The sequence below is a fragment of the Gobio gobio genome (genome assembly GCF_949357685.1).
Source record: "Gobio gobio genome assembly, chromosome: 10".
Classification (NCBI taxonomy): domain Eukaryota; kingdom Metazoa; phylum Chordata; class Actinopteri; order Cypriniformes; family Gobionidae; genus Gobio; species Gobio gobio.
In genome coordinates, this window is record NC_137116.1 from 54,321,906 (window position 1) to 54,346,113 (window position 24,208).

At 40.6% G+C, this 24,208-nt stretch overlaps 1 protein-coding gene across 3 annotated transcripts in view; it reads right to left on the reverse strand.

Annotated features, from left to right (window-relative positions):
- Positions 1–23,685, reverse strand: part of LOC307133178 (uncharacterized protein) — a 42,193-nt gene extending 18,508 nt beyond the window's left edge. For 2 of the 3 annotated variants that reach the window (XR_013817377.1, XM_079828028.1), the window contains exons 1-4: positions 7,076–7,181; positions 6,969–6,998; positions 6,777–6,812; positions 3,595–3,624 (exon numbers count right to left, since the gene is read on the reverse strand). Coding sequence is in view for 1 of the 3 variants with exons in the window: in XM_079828028.1 (XP_079684154.1) it covers positions 3,595–3,624; positions 6,777–6,812; positions 6,969–6,998; positions 7,076–7,121 (142 nt within the window). In the remaining 2 variants the exon portion in view is untranslated. Of the gene's footprint in view, positions 1–3,594; positions 3,625–6,776; positions 6,813–6,968; positions 6,999–7,075; positions 7,182–23,511 lie in introns of those variants that run through there. The other variant, XR_013817378.1, reaches the window with a different exon arrangement.
- Between the last annotated feature and the right edge of the window lie 523 nt (positions 23,686–24,208).

The window sequence follows — 24,208 nt, forward strand, 5'->3', positions numbered from 1 at the left end:
ACTCTTCTGAAAATAATTCGGCATAAGAGGCCACTTTAGATTGTCTAACGCTCCATTAAAACAGGTCCGCTGTTTATGCTTTGTAATTAATGCATGTATTTCTGTTTTAAAAATGTTATGAAATAAATATTCAATTTTAATTACCATGCGTTATATTATTATTGAGTGAAAATAAGTCTATTTATACATATTTGTTTAAAGTATAGGCTAAATTAAAATAACGTTATTAACCGGTATTTTTTCTTATCAAACCGTTTTCGGAAGAGTAATGTTTATTGAGGAACGCAAAAACGGAAACGCTATAATATCGATTCTGCTCGGAGTGAACCGATTGATATTTTTTTCCGTTTTTAAGCCCTGCTCACTGCAGTGTGAACAAGTGTCATACCAGCCGCCGAGCGAACGTCATAACTTAATTTTCAACACACTCAGATATATCTAATACGTTAAACAGAGTTGCGTTACCTCATACTCATGACTGAAAAAGAGGAAGTGGCGCCGGCGACCGTGTCATAATAAAAGTCCTGCTGGCGACTATGCCATAATAACGTCTCGGTTACGTATGGTAACCCTCGTTCCCTGAAGGAGGGAACGGAGACATACGTCGGACGTACCGACGAATTGGGATCACTTCTGGGAGCCCCTATCAGCTTCGAGCTATCTAGAACCGGCCAATGAACAATTGGCGTGCGAGATTTGCATCTCACGCTCCGCCCCGCGCCGCGGGTATAAACAGGAAGCGAGAGCGAATGCACGCTGTTTTTCACTGAGGAGCCAAACGTAGTGGCTCAACCTGCAGTGATGGTACAGCAACTGTGGCGACGGGACGTACGTCTCCGTTCCCTCCTTCAGGGAACGAGGGTTACCATATGTAACCGAGATGTTCCCATTCAGTCGGTCACGTTCGACGTACGTCGGACGTACCGACGAATTGGGATCCCTATGGAAAACGCCACAGTTACTACCACTTCCAGCGCCCAGCGTTGAGCCCCTCAGACCCCGATCTGATGCGGGCGGGAAAGTTCACTCAGGGAGAGTCCAAGCTGCTGTTCCGCAAGACCCATTCAGCTGACTGTATTGGATAATGCTGGGAAAGGGTGCCTGTGAAGGCCGCTGCGGAAGCCACATCATGCCCAGAGGGAGTTAACATGTGGAGAATACACGTATGGGCTGGCCGAGAATACACGTATGGGCTGACGAGTAGCCGGAGGCGGTGCCACCGGCGGCGGGGTGGAGGCAGCAGCAGGCCGCCGGGGCAGGATGTGCTTGATCGCCTCCGTCTGCTTCTGGGCGGCCGAGAACTTTTGGGCGAAGCTCTCGACCGCGTCGCCGAATAACCCAGCTGACGAGATGGGGGAGTCCAGGAACCGATATTTATCGGTCTCCCTCATGTCAGCCAGGTTTAGCCAGAGATGACGCTCCTGGACCACAAGCGTGGACATCGCCTGACCAATGGCACGGGCGGTGACTTTCGGCCGTCGCCGTCGCCGTCCGGAGCTCCCGGAGGAGCTCTGGGTCAGGCCTACCCTCGTGCATGTCAAGGAGTGCCTGGGCCTGGTGGACCTGAAGCAACGCCATGCCATGACAGGCGGATGCAGCCTGTCCGCAAGCCTTGTAAGCCTTTCCAGTCAGACCGGAAGAGAACTTACAGGCTCGGGACGGGAGACGTGGGTCACCGCGCCAGTTAGAGGCGGTCGCCGGACACAGTTGCATCGCGACGGCGCGCTCCACTGGTGGGATCCCCACGTAACCCTTGGCTGGTCCGCCGTCGAGGGTAGTGAGGGGGGAGGAGTCACTCGGCCGGTTTCTGGCAGAAAAAGGTGCCGTCCACGACCTCGTGAGCTCCTCATGCACCTCCGGGAAGAAAGGTGTCGGGGCGGGACCCTGAGAACCAGCGCGACCCGCCCCGAGGAACCAATCGTCCAACCTAGAGGGTTCGGGACACGGTGGAGGGTCCCACTCGAGCCCAACCCTTTCGGCGGCCCGGGCAAGCATAGCAGCCATCTCGGGGTCCGGGGCAGCCGTTGCCACTCTCCCAGAGGGAGGCAGTACAACTGACCCTTCATCCTCCGAGGACTGAAACTCCCCCTCCGATGCAACGATCGACATCTGTTCGTCCGCTGGAGCTCCAAAAGTCACCACTGGTCTCCCGTGGGAGGGTCCAGCGGGTTCTCTCGGAGGCTCTACCGGCTGCGGAGTTGAGGGATTAGGGGCCTGCGGAGGTTCGCTCGGCGGGTTTGCCCTAAACGTAATCCTCAGATCACCCTGGCCATCCAAAGAAGTAGGTCTACCCGGGTTAGGGGTAGAACTAGTTCGTGGGATGGGTAAGGGGACTCCCCCAGCCCGGAGGTAGGAGAGTCTCGATCTTAGCTCCGAGATAGTCATGTTCCCGCAGTGGGAACATGAACTATCCACAAACGCCGCCTCAGCGTGCTGTGTGCCCAAACACGTGAGACAGCGATTGTGACCGTCAGCAGGGGACAGGGAACGACCGCATCCAGAAACGCACGGGTGGTATGACATCTTGAAAAAGACGCAGCGTCACCCGTGAAGCTCTTTTTGTGAGGAAACGCTCTGTGCTGAAGCACTCAGGGGGAAACGCGACAGCGCACGGGATTGTGTGCAGCCTGTGCCTGTACCCAGCAGGAAAAACGTCCAACCAGACCTACAGTGCTGTTGCTGTGAAAACAGCAGTTTTTCTCTGCTTGCAGAGGCAGCCGATGAGTCAGCGCGGATCCCGCTGAAGTGTGCCGTCTCTCCAACACGCGTCTCCTGGAATCTCTGGTTCTTTGAAGTGTCTTGCTGATAGCAGCGATATACTCAAATACATGAGAGTCTTCTTCATCTGCCGTTTGGCTCCGAAGTGAATGACAGCGTGCATTCGCTCTCGCTTCCTGTTTATACCCGCGGCGCGGTTCTAGATAGCTCGAATCCCAGAAGTGATCCCAATTCGTCGGTACGTCCGACGTACGTCGAACGTGACCGACTGAATGGGAACAGTCCCGCTCTTCAATCGCTCTTGCGGTCCTGCTCTGCTTCAGACTACATTCATGTTAATAATCACATCCATGAACATGATTTCTGCCCGAGTCCTATCCCGATTCTTTCCCACCAGCTGTGAGCTGAAGACCACATGTCCCAAGATTCTGCACTCAAATGTGGAGTCATCAAACTACACCTTTGTTTTGAACAGGCGACCTCTAGCGGACAGAAAAGTTACATAATGAAGCTTCATTAAGATAAAGAGACACAGTTTTATTATTTTATTTTTACAGTTTGAAGAGCTGAATTTATGACCATTAAACCATTACAATGAAAATTTAGAAACTAAATGATAACTAATAAGAAGGAAATGAGACCTATAATTGATGTGTCAGTATGGTGTTAGTAATACGGATGAGGATTAGGGCCAGACAATAATAAAAAAATAAATAAAACTATCTCAAGGGTAAAGTCATTATAAAGCGCGATTAATCATTATATTTCGAGAAAAAAAAGTCAAAATACAATGTTGAGAATAGTATAAAAATAAATATAATTTATATAATTAATCAAATGTATGCATCAATACAACACTATAAATCTGCTGCTTACCTGATGTCGGGTAACTGGAGGGGGCTTGAGCTTCATTAAGATAAAGAGACACACAGTTTTATTATTTTACAGTTTGAAGAGCTAAATTTATGACCATTGAACCATTACAAGGAAAATTTAGAAACTAAATGATAACTAAGAAGGAAATGAGACATGATGTGCCAGTATGTGCTAGTAATGTTCATTCATTAAGATAAATTAATAAATAAATAAATAATTTGAAATTTTGAGCTCGAGTTTCAATAAAACAAAGAGAAACATAGATAGTTTTGAACAACTGAATGTCAAATATATGATAATATATGATACAGGGTGTGATACGGGGACTCAAGAACTAAGACACAAACAGGTTAACAGCTAACAACGACTGACAAAAGACAAGTGAACCACAGGCATATATATATATATATATACACACAGACAGACAAGCTTAACAAGAAAACAAGGAGGGGATGTGGTAAATGGGAAACACCTGGGAAGACTAATCAACATGAAAAACTACAAAGGACAACAAAACATGACAAGACAGGACATGACAGAACATGCAAGAAGAAAGTCGCTGTAATAGGGGGAAACGTGTCAAATCTGTGAGCAAGGCAAGTGGACTTTGACCTCAATACCAAAACTACGTCTGGTATTACTACTTGGGATCGAACGATATGGATTTTTTAGTGCCGATGCCGATACCGATTTTTTTTCATCAGCCTTAGCCGATGACCGATACGGGCTGCTGATTTTCTTGAGCCGATATTTGGAGCCAATATTGCTTTTGCTCCCTCAATTTACTTGATAAAAATGACACAATTATCATGATGATAACAATTTAAAATTTAAAAAATGAACATTTATTGAACTAAAAAAACAGTATTTAACAAATAGTAAAAACAGGTGAGGTAGAACAAGAAAAAAAGAGTTCAGTGGTGAAACTAAATTCTGAAAATAAATATTTAAGCATAAATAAAATGATTACACTATTGCGCACAGTATCAACAAGCAAGCATCATAATAAAGTGCACACTGACTGTACTATACTTAAAACATTTATACTTTTAAAACTATTTACAACCTAGTCATTTAATGCTTAGGTGCACTTAACTTAATCTCTTGAAAAAAATATCGGCGAACGCAGCAGCCTTGTATCGGCCGATGCAGATACATGTAAAAATCGCAAATATCGGCATGATATATCGGTCTAACACTAATTACTACCACTCACACTAGCCTCTTTGTCGGTTGAACTTGTTATAGTCTTCTCAAAAGCCATCTGTTATAATTGTGTTGCGCATTATAACCAACCACACGTGTTTCTAATAATCAGAGGCGTTCAGATGAGCTGGAGTTTTGTTCAGAGCGCGCTCTCACTCACTGAAATCTGCGCTCAAAACGTGTGATGTACGCAGGAGATTCATTTGTCATACAGTGGTTGACTGTTTTTCTTCTATTTCATCAGCAAAATTGTTTCAAACAAACACAGCAGAACCACAGCGCATCTGATATGACTGGCATAAAGTCGGCTTGACGTTCGAGATTCGCGAATTTAGAGACCGTCTCTAAAGTTACATACAAGATTGGTATACACATTTCTAACTTCAATAGCATTTAAAGAGAATGACTTACAGTCATAAAACTGACTGGAAAGTGTTCATCTAGGTGTCAGGTATGATGCACACCTTTTGGATTTTTGATATTTCATAAAATAAACTGTCAAATCATATGAAAATATGGATATGCATTATTTCACTAGGATACTGTTTGGGCTCGTACACAAAATATGCTAGATTTAAATGTGTCATAGCTGATAGAACATTGATGAGAATATTGCGTGAGAATATATTTATAGAGATAATATTAGAGATTATATTTACACCAAATTATTATTATTTATGCGTTATGCGTTGCTATTGATGACGGCCATTATAAGGAAGGAAATCCCACAGAATAGAATCTAGCTTAAAAAAGTGCATAGAGCTGCTTGATTTATTTGTTGCTCGTTGATTTTCAAATATAAAACTTGTTGAAATGGTTTCAATGTGTGCATCTATTTGCATCTGTGTGCATCTTTTTGAACACATTCGTCTCATTTGAAGAAAACCGTGATAATATTGATAACCGTGATAATTTGGGTCACTATAATCGTGATGTGAAATTTCCATACCTTTTCATCCCTAGTCGTAATATATGTATTTTAATGCATTAAAATACTATTTATAATGCTTTATAGATTGTTAGATGTGTCATTAACTGCTTGATTGAAGAAGTGGGAAATGCTGTTGCCTGTTGTGTGACAGTTATTTCACCTATTACACAAATGTTTATCACGATGTTGAATCCAGTTATTCATTAGTCAGCTACTTATTGATGCTTTTCAGTTCTATCTTGAATAACGTGACGCTTCCATAATGCATTGTTCCCATAACAGAGATGTAAAGCACTGTTTCTCTGGCATTTTCAAAGGCTCATAAAATATAATACTGTGGCTTGTTGCACAGTCTAATGGTGTAATGGAATCCGTGTATCATTCGTTCAGTCGATTTTTGATTTAATATTGAAAGAAGAAAAAATAGAAAACAGCTCGTTTTTCGTTTTTTTTTATTATTTTTATTATTATATTTTTATTATTATATATATATTATTATTTTTTTCTTCGTTCAGAGGTAGAAAAATGAACAAACCGTTTTAATATTCGATTTCTACACATGGGCAGGAATTATACGCCCCTTTCTGCTGATTAGTCAGTGGAAGATCAAACTGTTCCGTCATCAATTCTTCCTCAGTTCCGCACAGCAGAATAAAAGTCCTGCACTGTTACTGCTGTACGGATTCTTTATTGCAACTACATTTCATATTTTTCTCATTAAACAACCAGACTAACGAATGGCTCGACACAACCCGTACCCGCAAAGGTCTTTCCTGATATTAAATTGCACTTTAAAGTGTTTTTAAAATAGAGCACTAGATTAAAGTCATTAGATGATGCGCCTGGTGTTGACGTGCAAACTCAACAAAACTCTACAAAACTCACAGCAAAAAAATATAACGACTGACACATGTTAAAATTATAAGAAATTATATATTGACTGAATATATAAAATATTATGCAGATTATATACAATTATATGAACTGAATACAGAATAAAAAAGAAAAGTATAGATGAAATAAAGTGAGATTTTAGATAATGCACCTGTCTGTGAAGGTTGATCTGTAGTATTAGGCATTTCTGTACAAAAACACAGCAAAAATTATATTGACTGCTATCCTTGCATTTGAAAACATCTCAGAATATTATATAGGAACATATACAGAATATATACAGAATACAGATACATGTGTATATATACACACATACAGAAACATGTATAGATTAAAGATGCACCTGTATAGTAGTACCATGCATCAGACGAATCTGTACAAAAACACAGCAAAATGTTATTAACTCAGTAAAGACAGAAAATCTGAGGCAATTAAATGTGATTCACTTACTGAAAGCTGACCAAAGGACCAATAAAAGGATATAAAGCAGGTTCATGCTGTCACAGAATAGAGAGCTACAGCTTTCTGAGACACTCGTGTGACAGTCACACTGACTTCCTTTGTCTTAACTAGAAAAAATGCAGAGTAGATGTGGGGAGAAAGCAGAAGTGCCTCTCATGAGGAACATTTACTGTCTATTTCCAATTTCTGCTGGTTTTTCAAAATATATAAAAATCTGCAGCAAACAGTACCATATTTTATCATTGTATACAATATGTATACAAAATATTTGAATGTAGGCCTAGCTCTTCATTTATAGATGTTACGTGCAAATTTGTGTGGCGATCTGGACATGCATTTCTGAACCGTTAGCTCTGACCACACAACCACAGGATTATAGTTTTAAGACACTGTGACATTTGCCTTGGTGTCACATAAACCACACCAAACCACACTTAGCTTTGAGATCAGCAATGCAATGTGCGCACTTTAGTGATCGCTGAATGTGTTTTAGGTGATGTGCAAGTATTTGTATCTAAAATGCCTCTATAAGTAAAGTTTATATGTACAAGGTAGTAGTTCTATATAAATGATCGGAGTGCAAGCACCAATGGCCCATGTGAATGAGTAACGATACAATTGAAATATATTTTATAATGTGGTTTTTACAGAAACGTTTATCTTGAAGCTTAGACAATAGACAATAACTGCTGAAAGTGAACCGCTACCTTCAAGTATTTTAAAATCACAAAGAAATGCACTTTTTCATTAGAAAAAAATATCCCACCTTTAATAGTAGAAAATATTTACAGTACAAACCTCATCAGTGAACTATGAGGGCAAAAAAAGGAAAGCAAGAAAAAAAAAAGAGCAAAATAATCGTTCATTAATCGTAATTAAGGTAAAATGTTCAATTAATCAAGATTTTTATTTTTTGTCAAATTCCGGTAAAAAAGCATTTTACCGGAATGCTTTACGGTAGGGCTGTAACGATTTGATTGATTGATTGAAAATAAATAAAATCAATCAATCAATCAATCAATCAATCAATCAATCAATCAAATCGTTACAGCCCTACCGTAAAGCATTCCGGGAAGGCGGCGCTGCATTTGAACAAATGCCGCGCGTCAAAAAAAGCTGCCAGAAGCCCATCTTTATGCAAATGAAGTAGAGCACATGGAGACTGAGGGAAGTCTCTCACGGGTCCTTTGTTTTTCATTCCCCGCTGGCTCAAACGCACGCCCATAGCGGTAAACTTGAGGAACGCCCATCAACACACACACGAGGGGAAGCATCACAACACCACGCTTCAGTCGTGCCGCAAAAGTGGATCTGTACAGAGACTGAAGTAGGCTAGTTTGCTGTATATTATTTATTTAATTGTGAGAGCGTTTTTTCTGCTCTTGATCTGGCTTGTTTAATAAATATTCCTTTTTTATTAAAGTGGACGTGCCTTTTGTGTTTAAGAGTAAAAGCTTTAAGTTAATAGTCTATTCGTGTCTCAGCCGCGAAGCTCAGCTGATGTTCGAGCTGCACAGAGCGGCTGAAATGATAGTGTCTGTCAGTTATTATAATACATATGACAAAAACAATTGTCTAAATTATGTTTCATATTCCTCAAAAGTTCTTGTGATGATAGCACTAGTTGACAACATAGTACTCTATTTTGGGAAATCATAGGCTATGATATTGCGCAGGTGCACGTGATGCAACGCTGTCAGAGCCGACAGACTCGTGTGTCAGACTCATTTCAGTGCAAAATAATCAGCTCAAAAACGATTTAATATAATGCAAATAGCCTACTAGTATTTTATGTATATTTATAATTCATTTAGGCAGACAACAAGGCCACCAAGTACTGCGCACAGTGCGCAGCTAATTTATTTAACCTTTTTTTTCCTAACATATTTTTTAGTCGATTTTTAGTCAAAGATTTCAGGACTTCAGTCGACCAAGATTTTCTTTGGTTGATTACAGCCCTACAATTTAGACTTGGGCACATTGGCAGGACAAACTGTAAGTTAATTTAAAACTCAACTCAGCTCAAAGTAAAGTAGCAAAATAATTAAGACCTGCCCCAAACAGTACCAACATGTCACAAAAACAAACAAATGAACATGTGAGTGAGTGAGTGAGTGAGTGAGTGAGTGAGTGAGTGAGTGAGTGAGTGAGTGAGTGAGTGAGTGAGTGAGTGAGTGAGTGAGTGAGTGAGTGAGTGAGTGAAAAATGATAAATAATTGCAGTGCTCTGTTCAATCACTATAGAGTTAGTATCGCTATCGTGTTCGAACCGGTGGGTGCGGTTCACAGGTTTCATAGAAAGACAATGATGTCACACAGCACAGTAACAAAGCAGACATTTACAGTTACACCCACCACAAGTGTAGCGTGCAAACTCTAAACACCAAAGTAACACACATCAGTTTAAATAGATAGATGAAGAAGACAATGATGTCACGTGTGAGCAGCAGGGAATCGTGTTTGCGGTCCAAATAGCTCAAAATGAGAGGCAACGAGAAACGCAAATATGTGGAATAAAACCTCATCATATTTTAAAGAAGAGTTTGATTAAGTGGTGTAAATAACAGATGATGGACACAGCACGGTAACAAAACAGACATTTACAGTTACACCCACCACAAGTGTAGCGTGCAAACGCTTAACACCAAAGTAACACACATCAGTTTAAATATAGATGTGTGTGTGCTTTGGGTTTCGGTGATGTTTAAATAACTATAAAAGTTGTTCCCTTGAACATATTTAGCTATTAGATCTATTTAATTACTTCAGTTAGTTTTTTTTAAACAAATTGAAGCATTTAAACTGATATAATATACTATCAGTTTAAATACTTCCATTAGTTTTTATATTATATTATAGGCTATTATAGTTGTATTATAGTGTAAGCCTAATAAAGAATTTATCTCACAAGGGGATTGTTTAGGGATCCATTAAAACGTTTGATATAGAAAATCTTGGAAATTCATAAGCAATAAACAAACATTTAATATAAATGATTTAAAGGTCCCATGGCATGAGCATTTTTTTTTAACCTTAATATGAGTTCCACTAGCCTGTATATGGTCCCCAAGTGGCTAGAAATTTCGATAGGTGTAAACTGAGTTCTGGGTGTCCTGCTCTGCCTTTGAGAAAATGAAAGCTCAGACGAGTTGATCTGGAATCTTCCCTGTATGTCATCATACAGGGAACGGTTACCTCCCCTTTCTCTGCTTTGCCCGCTCAGAGAATTAGGAGAAAGTGGATTCAGTTTATCAGTCGCAGTGTTCATTAATGCCTGATCTGTGATCAGTGATTTCTGATGTGTAGCTAATCATTCAAGTTCACGCAGACTTTCCTTCAAAATCGTTTAATATGAATAATAATGTGTGTGTGTGTGTGCCGGTGTGTGCGCAAGATGGCCGCAACGGAGTGCACACCTGCATGATCTTCTAACAGCAACACCCGTTGTAACTGTCAGCGTTAATGCAGGGAAGTGTATTTTGACATGGCTGACTTTTGGCTACTACTTTTGACAATGTGCCTTATAACAACAGTAAACAGCGCGTTTAAAGACGCGATTCAGACCGGCAGGATCTACAAACAAAGCTGGACTATTCACGATCCTGTGCCCAATCACCCAGCTGGTGGAGAATACACAGACTTTTCGACCACTGTAAGAACTCTAGGCCAGGATGAGTGGATTATATTTAAAAATCAGGAAAGAGCGTTTAGAAAGACCCTGATCACGAAACACCTCGAGGATAAACATAACTTCCTCTTTTCGGGAGAATCGTCGACAAAATGGATCAGACTCATCCGCATTTTAAGAACATTAAGACATTTGTTACTCAACATAAGAACGGAACTTTTACAATCATCCTGCAGAATGGAAGGCAGTTTGGATTACCTTTCCTGAAGTTCACAACTTGTGTACTCAAGAGAATGCCGCAAGCCAGCGGAGGCCTTCCTGAGGCCCAGACCGCGGATTCCCTCGCCGGCTGGATCGAGGCGGAGCTGGGCTTTTTGCGGGACATCGTTCAGCCAGCACTGGGAGCGCCGCAAAGTGGAAACCATCAACAAAAGCAGGTGGGCAAAGATAAACTTGCATATTTATATCAGAATAGGAAATCTAGAGCAATCCAAATTATTCTCAACAACAGTACATACCCAAATGTACCAGTCGGCGCAAATAATATACTATCTGTGCAGAACTACTACACTTCAAAGTGAAGCTTGAGGGCGTGTTAAATGCACCGCCATGGACTGGATCATTATTTCCCGTACAATCTAGCCAACTTAACACTTCGCTGTTCACTGCCACTGAAGTGGAGAAAGTGGTTAATGACCTCCCCAATAATAAAGCAAGCGGACTTGATGGCGTGACTTATGAAACGCTGAAAATTAACAAACAAATAGTGTGTCCAATTCTGACCAATTTATTTAACATCTGTCTGGAGAATGGTAAAGTTCCAGAATCATGGAAAAGGGCCCTGATCCACCGTATCCCCAAAAAAGATAATATTCCTGACGACCCGTCTACCTGGAGAGACATCTCATTACTACCTACAGTCTATAAGGTGTTTATGAAGTGTATGCTGTCACGAATACTTCCCTGGTTAGTAGAGACAGGAATACTTTCACCAAAACAAAAAGCGTATATCAATAAGCAGGGGATGAATGAACACGTCTTCTGTCTTTTTGGATTTTCGTGACGCATTTGCCACACTGCCCCATGATGTCATGTCTCACACATTAAAGGAAATAAGACTCCCACAGCTATATGCAAACGTAATTTAAAGATGTTTATAATAGCTCTTACATCCAAGTCATATGTGGAAGCGCCCTAACCGATCCTATACCACTCAAGATCGGCATTAAAACAGGGTGCCCGTGGAGCGCCGTCAATTTCATACTGGCGATTAACTCTTGGATGAAGTGGTTGTGCCAGTGGGCGCCAGCAGGTGTACGATCCCCAAACCCAGTGCAAGGCTTTGCGGACGATGTCGAAATCTCCTCAAGTGATGAAAGTGTATTACCAACATGCTCCTCCGCACAGATGAGTTCATAAGGTGGTCTGGTTTGGACATCAAACATACAAAATGTGCTGCATTCTATGAAAGACGCAGTGGAGGAAACAGATGGTATCAAGCAAAGTCTGACAAACCCCCTGCCTTGTCATTAATGCAGAAACCCATCCGACTGTATGAACGTCACGAAACGTATCCTTACCTGGGTCATAAATTTAATGTCAGCGGCGATTGGGAGGAACAGATCACAGAGCTGTGTCACGAGTACACCCAAAGACTCGGGCTGATCGATGTTGCCCCACTTCCCATAATGATGAAAGTTGAGGCCATCAGGCTGATCGCAGCAGCTAAAATCCAACATCTTTTCCCGATCGTACATATTCCACAACATACACTGTCAGCGATGAACAATGAAACGGTGAAGCTGGTGAGGAAATGGTTTTGTCTTAATAGTCGTACAACTCGGGACATTATCTTCCAGCCGCGCAGAGACGGAGGTCTCGGCGCCCCAAACATTGAATGGCTCTACAGCGCTTCCAGAACAGGACATTTTCTAAACATGCTCAATAATGATGACACAACTGTTAGAGAACTATCACGGCAATCGCTGTTTTTACATCTACAGCGTCGCAAAATACCTGCTGCTTCCACAAACGAGTCCCAGTTTCTGGGGTTCAAACTAAAGCAGAACGGAAAGTTGGACATCAGAGCTCCCGGATTTGGAGTGCGCTCGGACTGGCTGGATTTAAATGATCTATGCTACTGTACAGGAATACAGCTGTCCTGGCTGGGACCCGACGGGGAAGTAGTTGCTCTCAATGACAACATAATCACTGATCCGCTGGTTTCCACCCTGGCGATCCTCAATAAAGACGATACACCTCACCAGCTACAGATTAAACACACAAGAGCTTCGATTCTTAATCTTAGACGGACCCAAAGCGGACAGCACTGGACGGGCCTCAGATTAGAAGGAAAACTTGCATTACTTCAATTTGCGGACCATTCAGTGTCTCATTCTGTTCTGACAAACCCATCAATCTCAGATGACATCCTAATATTCATGATTAAAGCAAGATTACAGTGTCTCCCAACTAAGTACAATCTGGCAACATGGTATCCATCACAGCATGAGCCCTACTGTATATTACATCCATCACAGCAGGAGAATGAGACGGTTGCTCACATACTAAACGGATGCCACAATTATAAAGAACTGTATGTTGCCAGACATGTCAATCTGGTTGCAAAGGACTTGCAAAAGTTAATCTATAGACACGATAGTAAGATTTACAAGCATAGCACTGTATAGGTTAACTGGTTTCATCAGAACACATCTGACAGTGACTACTTTAAAAACATTCCCAATAACTCCTGACATTGTGGTTGTAAAAGAGGTTATGAAATCTGTGTGTATCTTTGAGGTGGGCTGCTGCTTTGACCTGAATATGGAGACTTGTTACTATTCCAAACTATTGAAATATCAACCACTGGTAGATCTCATTCACAGACTTGGATACAGTTGTAAATGAATAACTCTGGTGTTTGGAAGTTTAGGCCATGTCCATAAGAATGTGGTCAGGGGGATGCAGTTGGGGGGGCTTCAAAAAAAGGAGGCAAAAAGGCATGCAAAATTTTGTTCTGTTTTAGCCACCATAGGGACCATGAAAATATGGAGACGGAGATGTTCCCTTTCAAGGGAACTCCCGTTGCATCGAATAACGCTATGGGGAATGCTTGCGTGATGAAGTCATGAAGCACATGTGAAATCAGTCCAATTGTGTGAGGGAACGTCAGAGGCGGATGACGTCATGAACCAGGAAGTATAAAGCCTGCCAAAACAAAGCCGCTCAAGCTTCTGTTGTCTTCAGTAGCGCTTTGTGTGATCAGTGATTCAGTGTTTTTCTAGTTCAGTAAAGTAATTCTAACAAACACTATGGCGGATAAGCAGCAGTTTAGAGTGTGTGTTCACCCTTGCCCTCGTTTCATTACGGGTGGGGACACACACATTCTTTGTGTTGCTTGTTTGGGAGAGGAGCATGCACGGTCAGCGTTCTTCACTTTAGAGTTGCTTCCTTTACGGACACTCCGATCCCGCCTGGCGTTCTTTCGCAAGGACGTTCAGGCTAGCGTTCCTCAGGGCTCTGGTCCTGCTGCTGCCGAGGCACAGCTGCGATCACAGTCCTGGGGTTCGCAAATGGATGTATCAGCGAGGATAGAGATGGGCCCAGCCTTATCTCTTCCTTCACCTGATAGATCCAGTGCCTTCTCTCTGGGTTTGGAAGCACGCCCTGCGGTTTCTTCCGCCCCGATTGAGGCACCTCTGATGCAGCTTTCCAGTTCTGAGGATCTGGAAAGTGTCGGTCCAAATAGCTCAAAATGAGAGGCAACGAGAAACGCAAAGACGTGGAATAAAACCTCATCATGTTCTAAAGAAGAGTGGCTTGATTAAGTGGTGGAAATAACAGATGATGGACACAGCACGGTAACAAAACAGACATTTACAGTTACACCCACCACAAGTGTTGCGTGCAAACTCTTAACACCAAAGATTCAAGATTCAAGAGATTTATTTGTCACATACACAATTATATAGAGCATATATAACCAGCAGTGAAATGAAAGTCATGTCCGCTCCATGGACAGTGCAATATTAAATTAAAAAAATTAAAAAATACAACACAGATGAAAATATACATAGAAGTACAATATACACATATAAAAAATATTCATAAATATAGCTATGAGAAAATGAATTAAGGTTAATGATGTACAAGAGGCAATGTGCATATGTGCATTATACTGTAGTCTTAAATATTAAGATACACAGGAATGTATTAGAGGTAAATGTGCAAACGGGTCGACACTGACAGTATGTCACATTGAGGTAGTGAATGATGAAGATCTTACTGATATAGTGAATATTAAGTAGAGACATCAAGATGTTAAGAGGCTGGTTTTGAATTTAAGAGCCTAATGGCCTGGGGGAAGAAACTCCTCCTGAGTCTCTCAGTATTTGCCATCAGACTACGGAAGCGCTTACCAGATGGCAGCAAAGTAAAAAGATGGTTACTGGGGTGGATAGAGTCTTTGATAATTTTAACAGCTCTGCTTTTGCAGCGTTTGAGGTAGATGTCCTGTAGAGAGGGGAGAGCAGACCCTGAGATGCGCTCAGCTAAGCGCACAATTCTCTGAAGGGCTTTGCAGTCTTGATTAGAGCTGCTCCCATACCACACTGAGATACACTGAGTCAGTACACTTTCTATGGCCCCTGAATAGAAAGTTTTCAGGTTTGCTGGTGAGACCCTGAATTTCCTCAGCTGTCGCAGATGGTAAAGTCTTTGCCTGGCTTTATTTGCCTGTGTTTGAATGTGGGTAGTCCAAGTCAGGTCCTCAGAGATGTTTACACCAAGGTACTTGAGGCTTCTCACCCTCTCCACAGGGGTCCCGCTGATCATAAGAGGAGTGTAGGGCTGCTGCTGTCTCTTCCTGAAGTCCACAATCAGTTCTTTAGTTTTGCTCACATTCAGAGAGAGACAGTTGTCCTGGCACCATGATGTTAATCTCTCTACCTCACCCAGGTATGCGGTCTCATTGTTGTTGTGAATGAGGCCCAGAACCACAGTATCATCAGCAAATTTGATAATAGATGTGGAGCTGTGGGATGACACGCAGTCATGTGTGTAGAGAGAGTAGAGCAGGGGACTCAGGACACAGCACTGTGGGGCTCCTACGTTCAGGGTGATAGAGTTGGATGAGTACTGGCCTACTTTCAACACTTGAGGTCTGCTGGTAAGGAAATCAAGAATCCAGATGCAAAGTGAAGAATTCAGGCCAAGGTCCATGAGTTTATAAGCTAGCTTTATGGGGACTATAGTATTGAAAGCTGAGCTATAGTCGATAAATAGCAGCCTTGCATAGTTCTTATTATTACTGTCAATGTGTGTGAGAGAAGAGTGCAGAATGTGAGAGATGGCATCATCCGTGGATCTGTTCGGGCAATAAGCAAACCGGAGGGGGTCCAGAGTATCCGGGATGGAGAAGCAGATGACGTTTTTAACCAGTCCCTCAAATACCTTCATGACTATCTAACGCGGGAGTTCACTTCCACCATTATAACTGCAGCCTATATTCCCCCGGATGCTGATGCCAAGCTTGCTATGAAAGAACTTCATGCAGCCATCAGTAAACAACAGACTGATCACCCGGAAGCTGCTTTTATTGTTGCAGGTGACTTTAATCATTCAAATTTAAAGTCAGTGCTACCCAAGTTTCACCAGCATGTTTCCTGCCACACCAGAGGAAACAAAACCTTAGACCATGTTTACACAAACATGGCTGGCGCTTACGTTGCGACACCCCTCCCCCACCTGGGACAGTCAGATCACCTTTCTTTGTTCCTCATCCCCAAATATGCACCCCTCATCAACCGTGTGAAGCCATCAGTGAAGACCATCAAGGTGTGGCCTGCGGGGGTTGATTCCACACTCCAGGAAAGGTTTCTACACACAGACTGGAGTGTGTTTGCTTCTCAAGCCACCAGTGGCGCTCACACGGACATTGACTTCTACACCTCCTCTGTATTGGATCATATCAATACCACCATTGACAGTGTTACAACCCAGAAACAGATCACCACATACCCAAATCAGAAGCCATGGATGAACAGGGAAGTGCGACTCCTGCTGAAGTCACGCAATACTGCCTTCAGATCAGGAGATGCACAAGCCTACAGTACGTCCAGAGCAAACCTGAAGAGGGGGATCAAAAAGGCCAAGCACTGCTACAAGCTAAAGATAGAGGGTCACTTTTCCAACTCTGACCCTCGACGCATGTGGCAGGGCATTCAGGCCATCAGTGACTACAAACCCCCCCACTCCACCCCCGCAGCCACTGATGTCAACTTCCTGAACGAGCTAAATCACTTTTATGCTCGCTTTGAAAGAGACAACAGAGAAACTGCCACCAAGCTCAAACCCTCAGCTGACCCACCAATCACACTCTCCTCCACAGATGTCTGCAAGTCACTGAGCCGGATCAGCGCGCACAAGGCTGCTGGACCAGACAACATCCCTGGTCGTGTTCTCAGGGCATGTGCGGAGCAGCTCGCTGAGGTTTTTACAGACATTTTCAACCTGTCTCTTGCCCAAGCAGCTGTACCTTCATGCTTTAAATGCACTTCCATTGCACTGTAAAAAAGGATTTGAGGCTTTTGCTACCTCAACTAATTTTCATAAGTCAGTTCAACTAAAATGTTGAGTATACTTAAAATATTAAGTTTAGCAGTGCCCAACTACTCCGTTTAATCAGAGTAGTTCATGCAACATAGATTTCTAAGTTGTTTGAGCGGCCCCTGCATAAATACGTCGGGAAACCCCGCCAATCTCTTCTATGAGCCCTCCACAGCACGCACCAGAAACTGCCATTTTGAATCAAGAGTTGCTGAGGTAAGAGCTTCTAACTTTCTTATTTTATGAAAATGCTTGTTAAACTGAGTGTAAACTAGATAAATATTACACAGGGTTGTTGGTGGCCACAATAAATATATTTTTGTCTGCATGTCACAGTGTTTTACACATGACCACGGATGTATAACTCGTTCTACGAATTCGTTCCTCGTTATAATTACATTGTGTCAACAAATTAACAAATTAAGAATTAATTCACTTAACTTATTATATTCTCATTTTATTAAATTGTGGCTGCATTGTAATTCGTTCCCTCATTTATAATTAAAAACGAGTTAACAAACAATGCGGCCACTATTTTCCTAAAAGCAGGGAATTCATTTTTAATTTGTGACCACGGTCACGAGGTCACAATCACGGGGCAACGAATTAATGTCGTAGGATTGAATGTAGAATAATGTCTCGTGTAAGCACTGTTTCAACCCTTGGATATCATTAAAACAGCTTGTAAACAGTCACAAAATGTTAAATTTACCTCAGAAAGCCATGAAATGACCATAACCTATATTGTATGCCAAATGTCTTATGCAACTATGTCTTATTTTTATAAAGCTAAAAAATAAAGCTAATTTAGAAACTAAATTCTACCTCTAATTCTATTTGGGAATAATAATTTTCGGACTATTTGCAAATAACGTGTAGTTTGCGTCAGATATATCATTTGTCTCGTCTCGGGATTCTTCCTGTAAGTGAATAAATGCATAGATCCGCTTTTGATATGAATTCCGTAGTGGTCTAGTGGTATTGTGGTAGTGCTCATAGTGTCAAAGGTTGAAGGTTCTAATCCGCCCTCAATTTTTTTTTCTTCATTAAAATCAAAGATGTTCAATGAATGTATATTAAGAGCATGGACACGTTTGTGGGCATTTTGTTTAGTGATTTCACCGGAAAGAATAGAGTCCCCATCATGGCATTAAGTGATATATTTAAGTGCTTTGTCTGTGTGAAGGCTGCACGAGACAAGAGAACGAAAACCCCGCCTGCTTTGATTTGATTGGCCATCTCAGTCATTTTTGATATCGACGAGCGCCGAGGCAGAACACACAGAACGCGTTTTTGCAGCGAGAGCCTTTTTTGAATAGATGTCGGTTTGCAGAGAGCGTTATGCGCGCTGCTTTTGCGCGCCTAGAGCTTCGCGCTAGAAGGAGCGCTCTGAGTGCTGAAGTTCCAATGAAATGAATGGAAAGGCGGGTCTTGCGTTGTGGTGACCGTTACCTTGATTAGACTGACAGGACAGCGGTTGCCTAGAGACATTAAGGCTGCCTCAATCAGCTCCCTAGTTCAGTAGTCAGGGCACTGATCAGGGATCAGCCCATTGACTTATGTCCTGATCAGTGCCCTGACTACTGAACCAGGGAACTGATTGAGACGCACCCTTCAAAAACTGAGCACACTGCTATTTTCTAAAGGAAAAAAAAAAACAAGTCAACCAAAAAAGGCAGTGCAGTGGGGAAATTCTAAAACGCGAATAATGAAGTATACTATGTGCAAAAAATCAGATGAGCCCGGAATATGAACACAACACATTCAATTACACGTTAAGCGTTTTTTTTATAATGGGTTTCTATGGGAGGAAAACGCTTAACGTGTAATTAAATGCGCTGCGTTCATATTCCGGTCTCTTCCGATTTTTTGCACATAGTATACTTCATTATTATTATATTTCCTGAGTTTGGTCTTTTTAATAACACTGTACATTAAGCCACGTTAAGCGTTTTTCACGTTAAACGTTTTAGAATGTCCCGTGCAGGGCGCCTCTTTCAAACCTGAAAAACATGTTCTGTGTGAACGGACCTTAATTAAAAATGTTACTTTTAAACGTTACCACTTAATTTACAAAATCTTAATCTCCAACACATGATCACATGCATCTAACATAATAATGTTACATTTACATTTATGCATTTGGCAGGCGCATTTTATCCAAAGCGACTTGCATTGCATTCAAGGTACACATTAATGTTTTGTATGTTGAACTGTTTTATAAATCAATATTACACATTTCTACAATATTACACCTCCAGCTGTAATGTACAAACTGAAAAGTATGGAGATGTCAGACTGACTTTGATTTTCTTTTTCTTCAGAGTTGGTGGCTGTACTGAGTACTACGGAGCAACCTGTCTTGTAAGTCACATGAACTGGATCTGCAAGTTCTGCACATTTTCTTCTGCCAATCAACGCAGCATTTATATCACCTAAAGGAGGATCCCAACAGTTTCATCCGTGTCTGTGAGGTGCGTGAATTGATTGAGTTTATGACATTGTTAACTGTTGTCACAGTAAAAAAAAAAACATTTATCAAAGGGTTAGTTCACCCAAAAATTTAAATTCTATTATTAATGACTTACCCTCATATCGTTCCACACCCGTAAGACCTCTGTTTATCTTCAGAACACAAATAAAGATATTTGAGTTGAAATTTGATGGCTCAGTGAGGCCTCCATTGGCACAATGTAATTTGCAATCTCAAGACCCATTAAAGCTAGTAAAGATGTTACAAAGTCCATCTCACTAAAGTGGTTCTACAATAACTTTCAAAACATTACATCATGAAGCTTCGAAGGATTCATAACGCATCGAAGCTTCATGATGTAGTGTTTTGAAATCGATCATCACTATACAAGTCGTTATTTAGGGGGTTGTTTTGCGCACAGAAACTAATTCTCATCGCTTCATAAAGTTATTGTAGAACCACTGTAGTGAGATGGACTTCGTAACGACGTCTTTAGTGCCTTTTATGGGTCTTAAGCGTGTAATGTACATTGTGCCAATGGAGGCCTTTCTGAGCCATCGGATTTACACTAAAATATCTTCATTTGTGTTCAGAAGATGAACTTCTGGAAGTAGAAACTGGTTCTAAGAAGATGTCTTACGGGTGTCGAACGACATGAGGGTAAGTCATTAATGACAGAATTTTCATTTTTGGGTGAACTAACCCTTTAAAGGTTTTGGTAAATTTGCTATTAACTTACTCAGCTACAGGTCATCAAAGAAGTAGGTATTTTTTGAACAGTGGTCCTAGGTGATACCAGCTACCGTCACTTCAAAGTAAAAAAAAAAAACGCATACAGATAAAACAAAACTAATACCTAATATGACAGTAGCCATTGTTTTGAATGAAATGAATCACCAAGGACCATGATTTCAAATAAAAATCTTTACTGTTTGTAAACCTGTAAGACCTTCGCTCATCTTCAGAACACAAATTAAGATATTTTGATAAAATCGGAATAAGAAATTACTGAAAGTTTTGTTTTTTTTGCCCACAAAGTATTCTCGTCACTTCATAACATTAAAGGATTAGTTGACTTTTAAATAAACTTTTGCTGATAATTTACTCACCCCCATGTCATAATTTAATTACTTAATACTTCATTATGTTCTTTAGACTACAGGTTCCGAACAAGAGGCAATAAAAGAAGTTGATGTTGGTCTTCTCATCTTCTCGACTGAGGAAGGCAGAAGCAGCCAAGCACTACTGGCAAAGGAGATAGTCGATATTGCAGTTGTGCTGGAAGGGAGCATCGTCAAACGTGATCTAGGAGATGTGTCAGATGCCTTTTCTACTCTCGTTGGTCTTTTGTACTGCCTTAATATAGACTATCCCAAGGGACTAAGGTACACATTTGAGATGGTCCAGAAAGTTTTCATGGGCGTCGGCAGTGGCAGCTGTTCTGCAAAGATTCATGGACTCCGCAACAAGCTGCTTCAAAGCAAAGTGTAGGGCAAGTTACAGAAAAAAAAAGTTTAATTGCAGATGTTCTAAAAATGTTAGTAGAATGACACTGTTTTGTTAATCTGCAATTTAACTAAAGCACTTAAGGCAGTAAGCTGTTCTATATTTCTATTTTTATATTTCTAAAATCTTCTGAAATTTTATATTTCTATATTTACAATTCTTTTATCTACTATAACTAGTTTGCATATTGCATATTTTTTAAGATAAATGTAAATGTACATGTTATGTAATATCAATTTCCAGCTGCTTACTGTTATCAAAACATTTCAATTTAACTACATCTCTTTTAAAGGGATAGTTCACCCAAAAATGAAAATGAGGTTTTTCTGCTTACCCCCAGGCCATCCAAGATGTAGGTGTGTTTGTTTCTTCAGTAGAACACAAATGAAGATTTTTTTTTTTTAACACCAACCGTTGCAGTATCCAGTTGTATAATGCATGTCACTGGGGCCTGTTTAGAGTATGACAACTATGAGAGTAAAACACATAGACATACGAATCCATATTAAACCCTGCGACTTGTGACGACACATGTCTTCAGACACAAAACACCGAGCAGTATTTATGCTATTATTTTACCTCTGATGAGATGAATGTCTGGTCTGGTCTGAAGAGCACCATTACTTCCAGCGAATAAGGTCAAAATACTGCGTGATCATAGATATATATACATAGATTCTTCATTCGACCGCTCCACGCAGGCACTAATGAGGAATCTATATATATATATATATATATATATATATATATATATATATATATATATATATATATATATATATATATATATATATATATATATATATATATGATCACGGCAGTATTTTGACCTTATTCGCTGGAAGTAATGGCGGTCTGGAGACCTGATGACATTCGTCTGGTCAGAGGTAAAGTAATAACAAATACAGTTCGGTTTCTCACAGGAACCGATGGTTTTGTGTCTTAAGATATCAATGTGTCATCACGAGTCGCAGGGTTTAATATGGATTCGTATGTCTATGTGTTTTTTACTCTCATAGCTCTTATACTCTACTGACACCATTGACATGCATTATACAACTGGATACTGCAACGGTTGGAGTTAAAAATCTTAATTTGTGTTCTCCTAAAGAAACAAAGACACCTACGTCTTGAATGGCCTTGGGGTAAGCAGAAAAAAACCCCCATTACATTTTCATTTTTGGGTGAACTATCCCTTTAAGGCAGTAAGCTGTTCTATGTTAAGGAAGATTTTTTTATTTCTATATTTACAGTTCTTTTGTATACTGAAGCTCATTTGCATACTTTTTTTAGGTAAATGTTCATGTAACGTTATGAAATGGCAATTTTCAGCAGTTAAAAAAAATGCAATTTAACTACAGCACTTTAGGCTTTTATATTTCACAACAAGAGAAATGTGAATATGAAATGTAATTTTGTATCTATTTTGTCGATTTTTAAATGAAAATAAAAAAGTAAAATAGCATTCTGCTATTATTCTGCAAAGTCTTCTATGTCAATGAATAATTTTTATGTAGTAGTATTAGAAAACAGAAACTTGAGTTGTGTGGGCAAATTATGCAGTTCAGTCTGTTGCATGAACTTAACATTCCAACTACAACTAACTATTCTTGAAAAAGTAACCTGGCTGCCTTAAAAAAATGAGTTGATTCAACAAAATGCGTAGTTAAGCCAATTTTTACATTGTTGGCACAACTATTAATTATAAATTGACTCAACAAGATACTTAGTTTAAACAACTTAAGATGGCAGAAAAAGTTTGTTGGTGTAACTCATTGTATGTTGCCTCAACTGGGATTTAAGTTTATTGAACTTTTAATGTCTTGTTGGAGTAACTAATAAACTTTTTCATTAAACTTTTAAATTAAAGTTGCTCAGACTATTTTGTCAGCTTCATCTTTGTTATCCCAACGATTAATTTTATGTTTAAGGAACTCCAATAAATGTGCAAACAACTTAAGTTTCTTAGCTAGCTTAACACAAAATTTCAAGGCAGCCAGGTTACAAATTATTTTAAGTTAAATGAGCTTGTTCGTTTTTACAGTGTAGAACGAAGCCTAACCTAACCCTAACCTAACCCTAACCTCACTCTGAGAGGAACGCAGATTACGACATGGTGTGTAAGCGTTAATAGATCAGTCAAGTACTGAGGAGCCAGATTATGCAAAGCCTTTTATATTAACATAACATTTTAAAATCAATACGGTACCTGACAGGGAGCCAGTGCAAAGATTCCAAGACAAGGGTAATATGATCACCAGCCCTGACCCCAGACTAAATATTGAAGTCTGTCAATTAAAGATTTAGATACTCCAGCTAGAAGACCATTACAGTAGTCAACACGTGAAAAGACGAAAGAGTTTATAAATCTCTCAGCAACTGAGAAGGACAACAGGACGTAAACGTGCTATATTTCTGAGGTGAAAAAAGGATGTCTTAACTGTATTCTGCACAAACGGCTCAAATGACAGTGCGGCATCAAATATGACACCAATATTTTTTTATTTGCTTTGAAACTCCGAGGCAACACCATAAATAGACAAAGTAAGAAACCCAGCATTACGCAGTTGAGAGCAGAGGAGCGTAACCTCCGTTTTAACGCTATTTAGACAGGAAATTATTAGACGTCCAAATCTTGATCTCAGTGATACAGTACGAAAGATGCACAACGTCTACATGTTGACTTGGTCTTGAATGGATGTAAATCTGCATGTCATCATCATAGAATCCTTTATTAAAGATCTTAGTAGTACACCAAGTGGGTAAATAAACATACTAAAAAGTAAGGGACACCAGTATGAACAGAACCAACCTTGGAGCTATAGCCACACCTAAAAACAAATTGACTGCAGTCAGAAAAATAGGACCTAATCCAGCCAAGAACCGTCTCTGACAAGCCAAATACA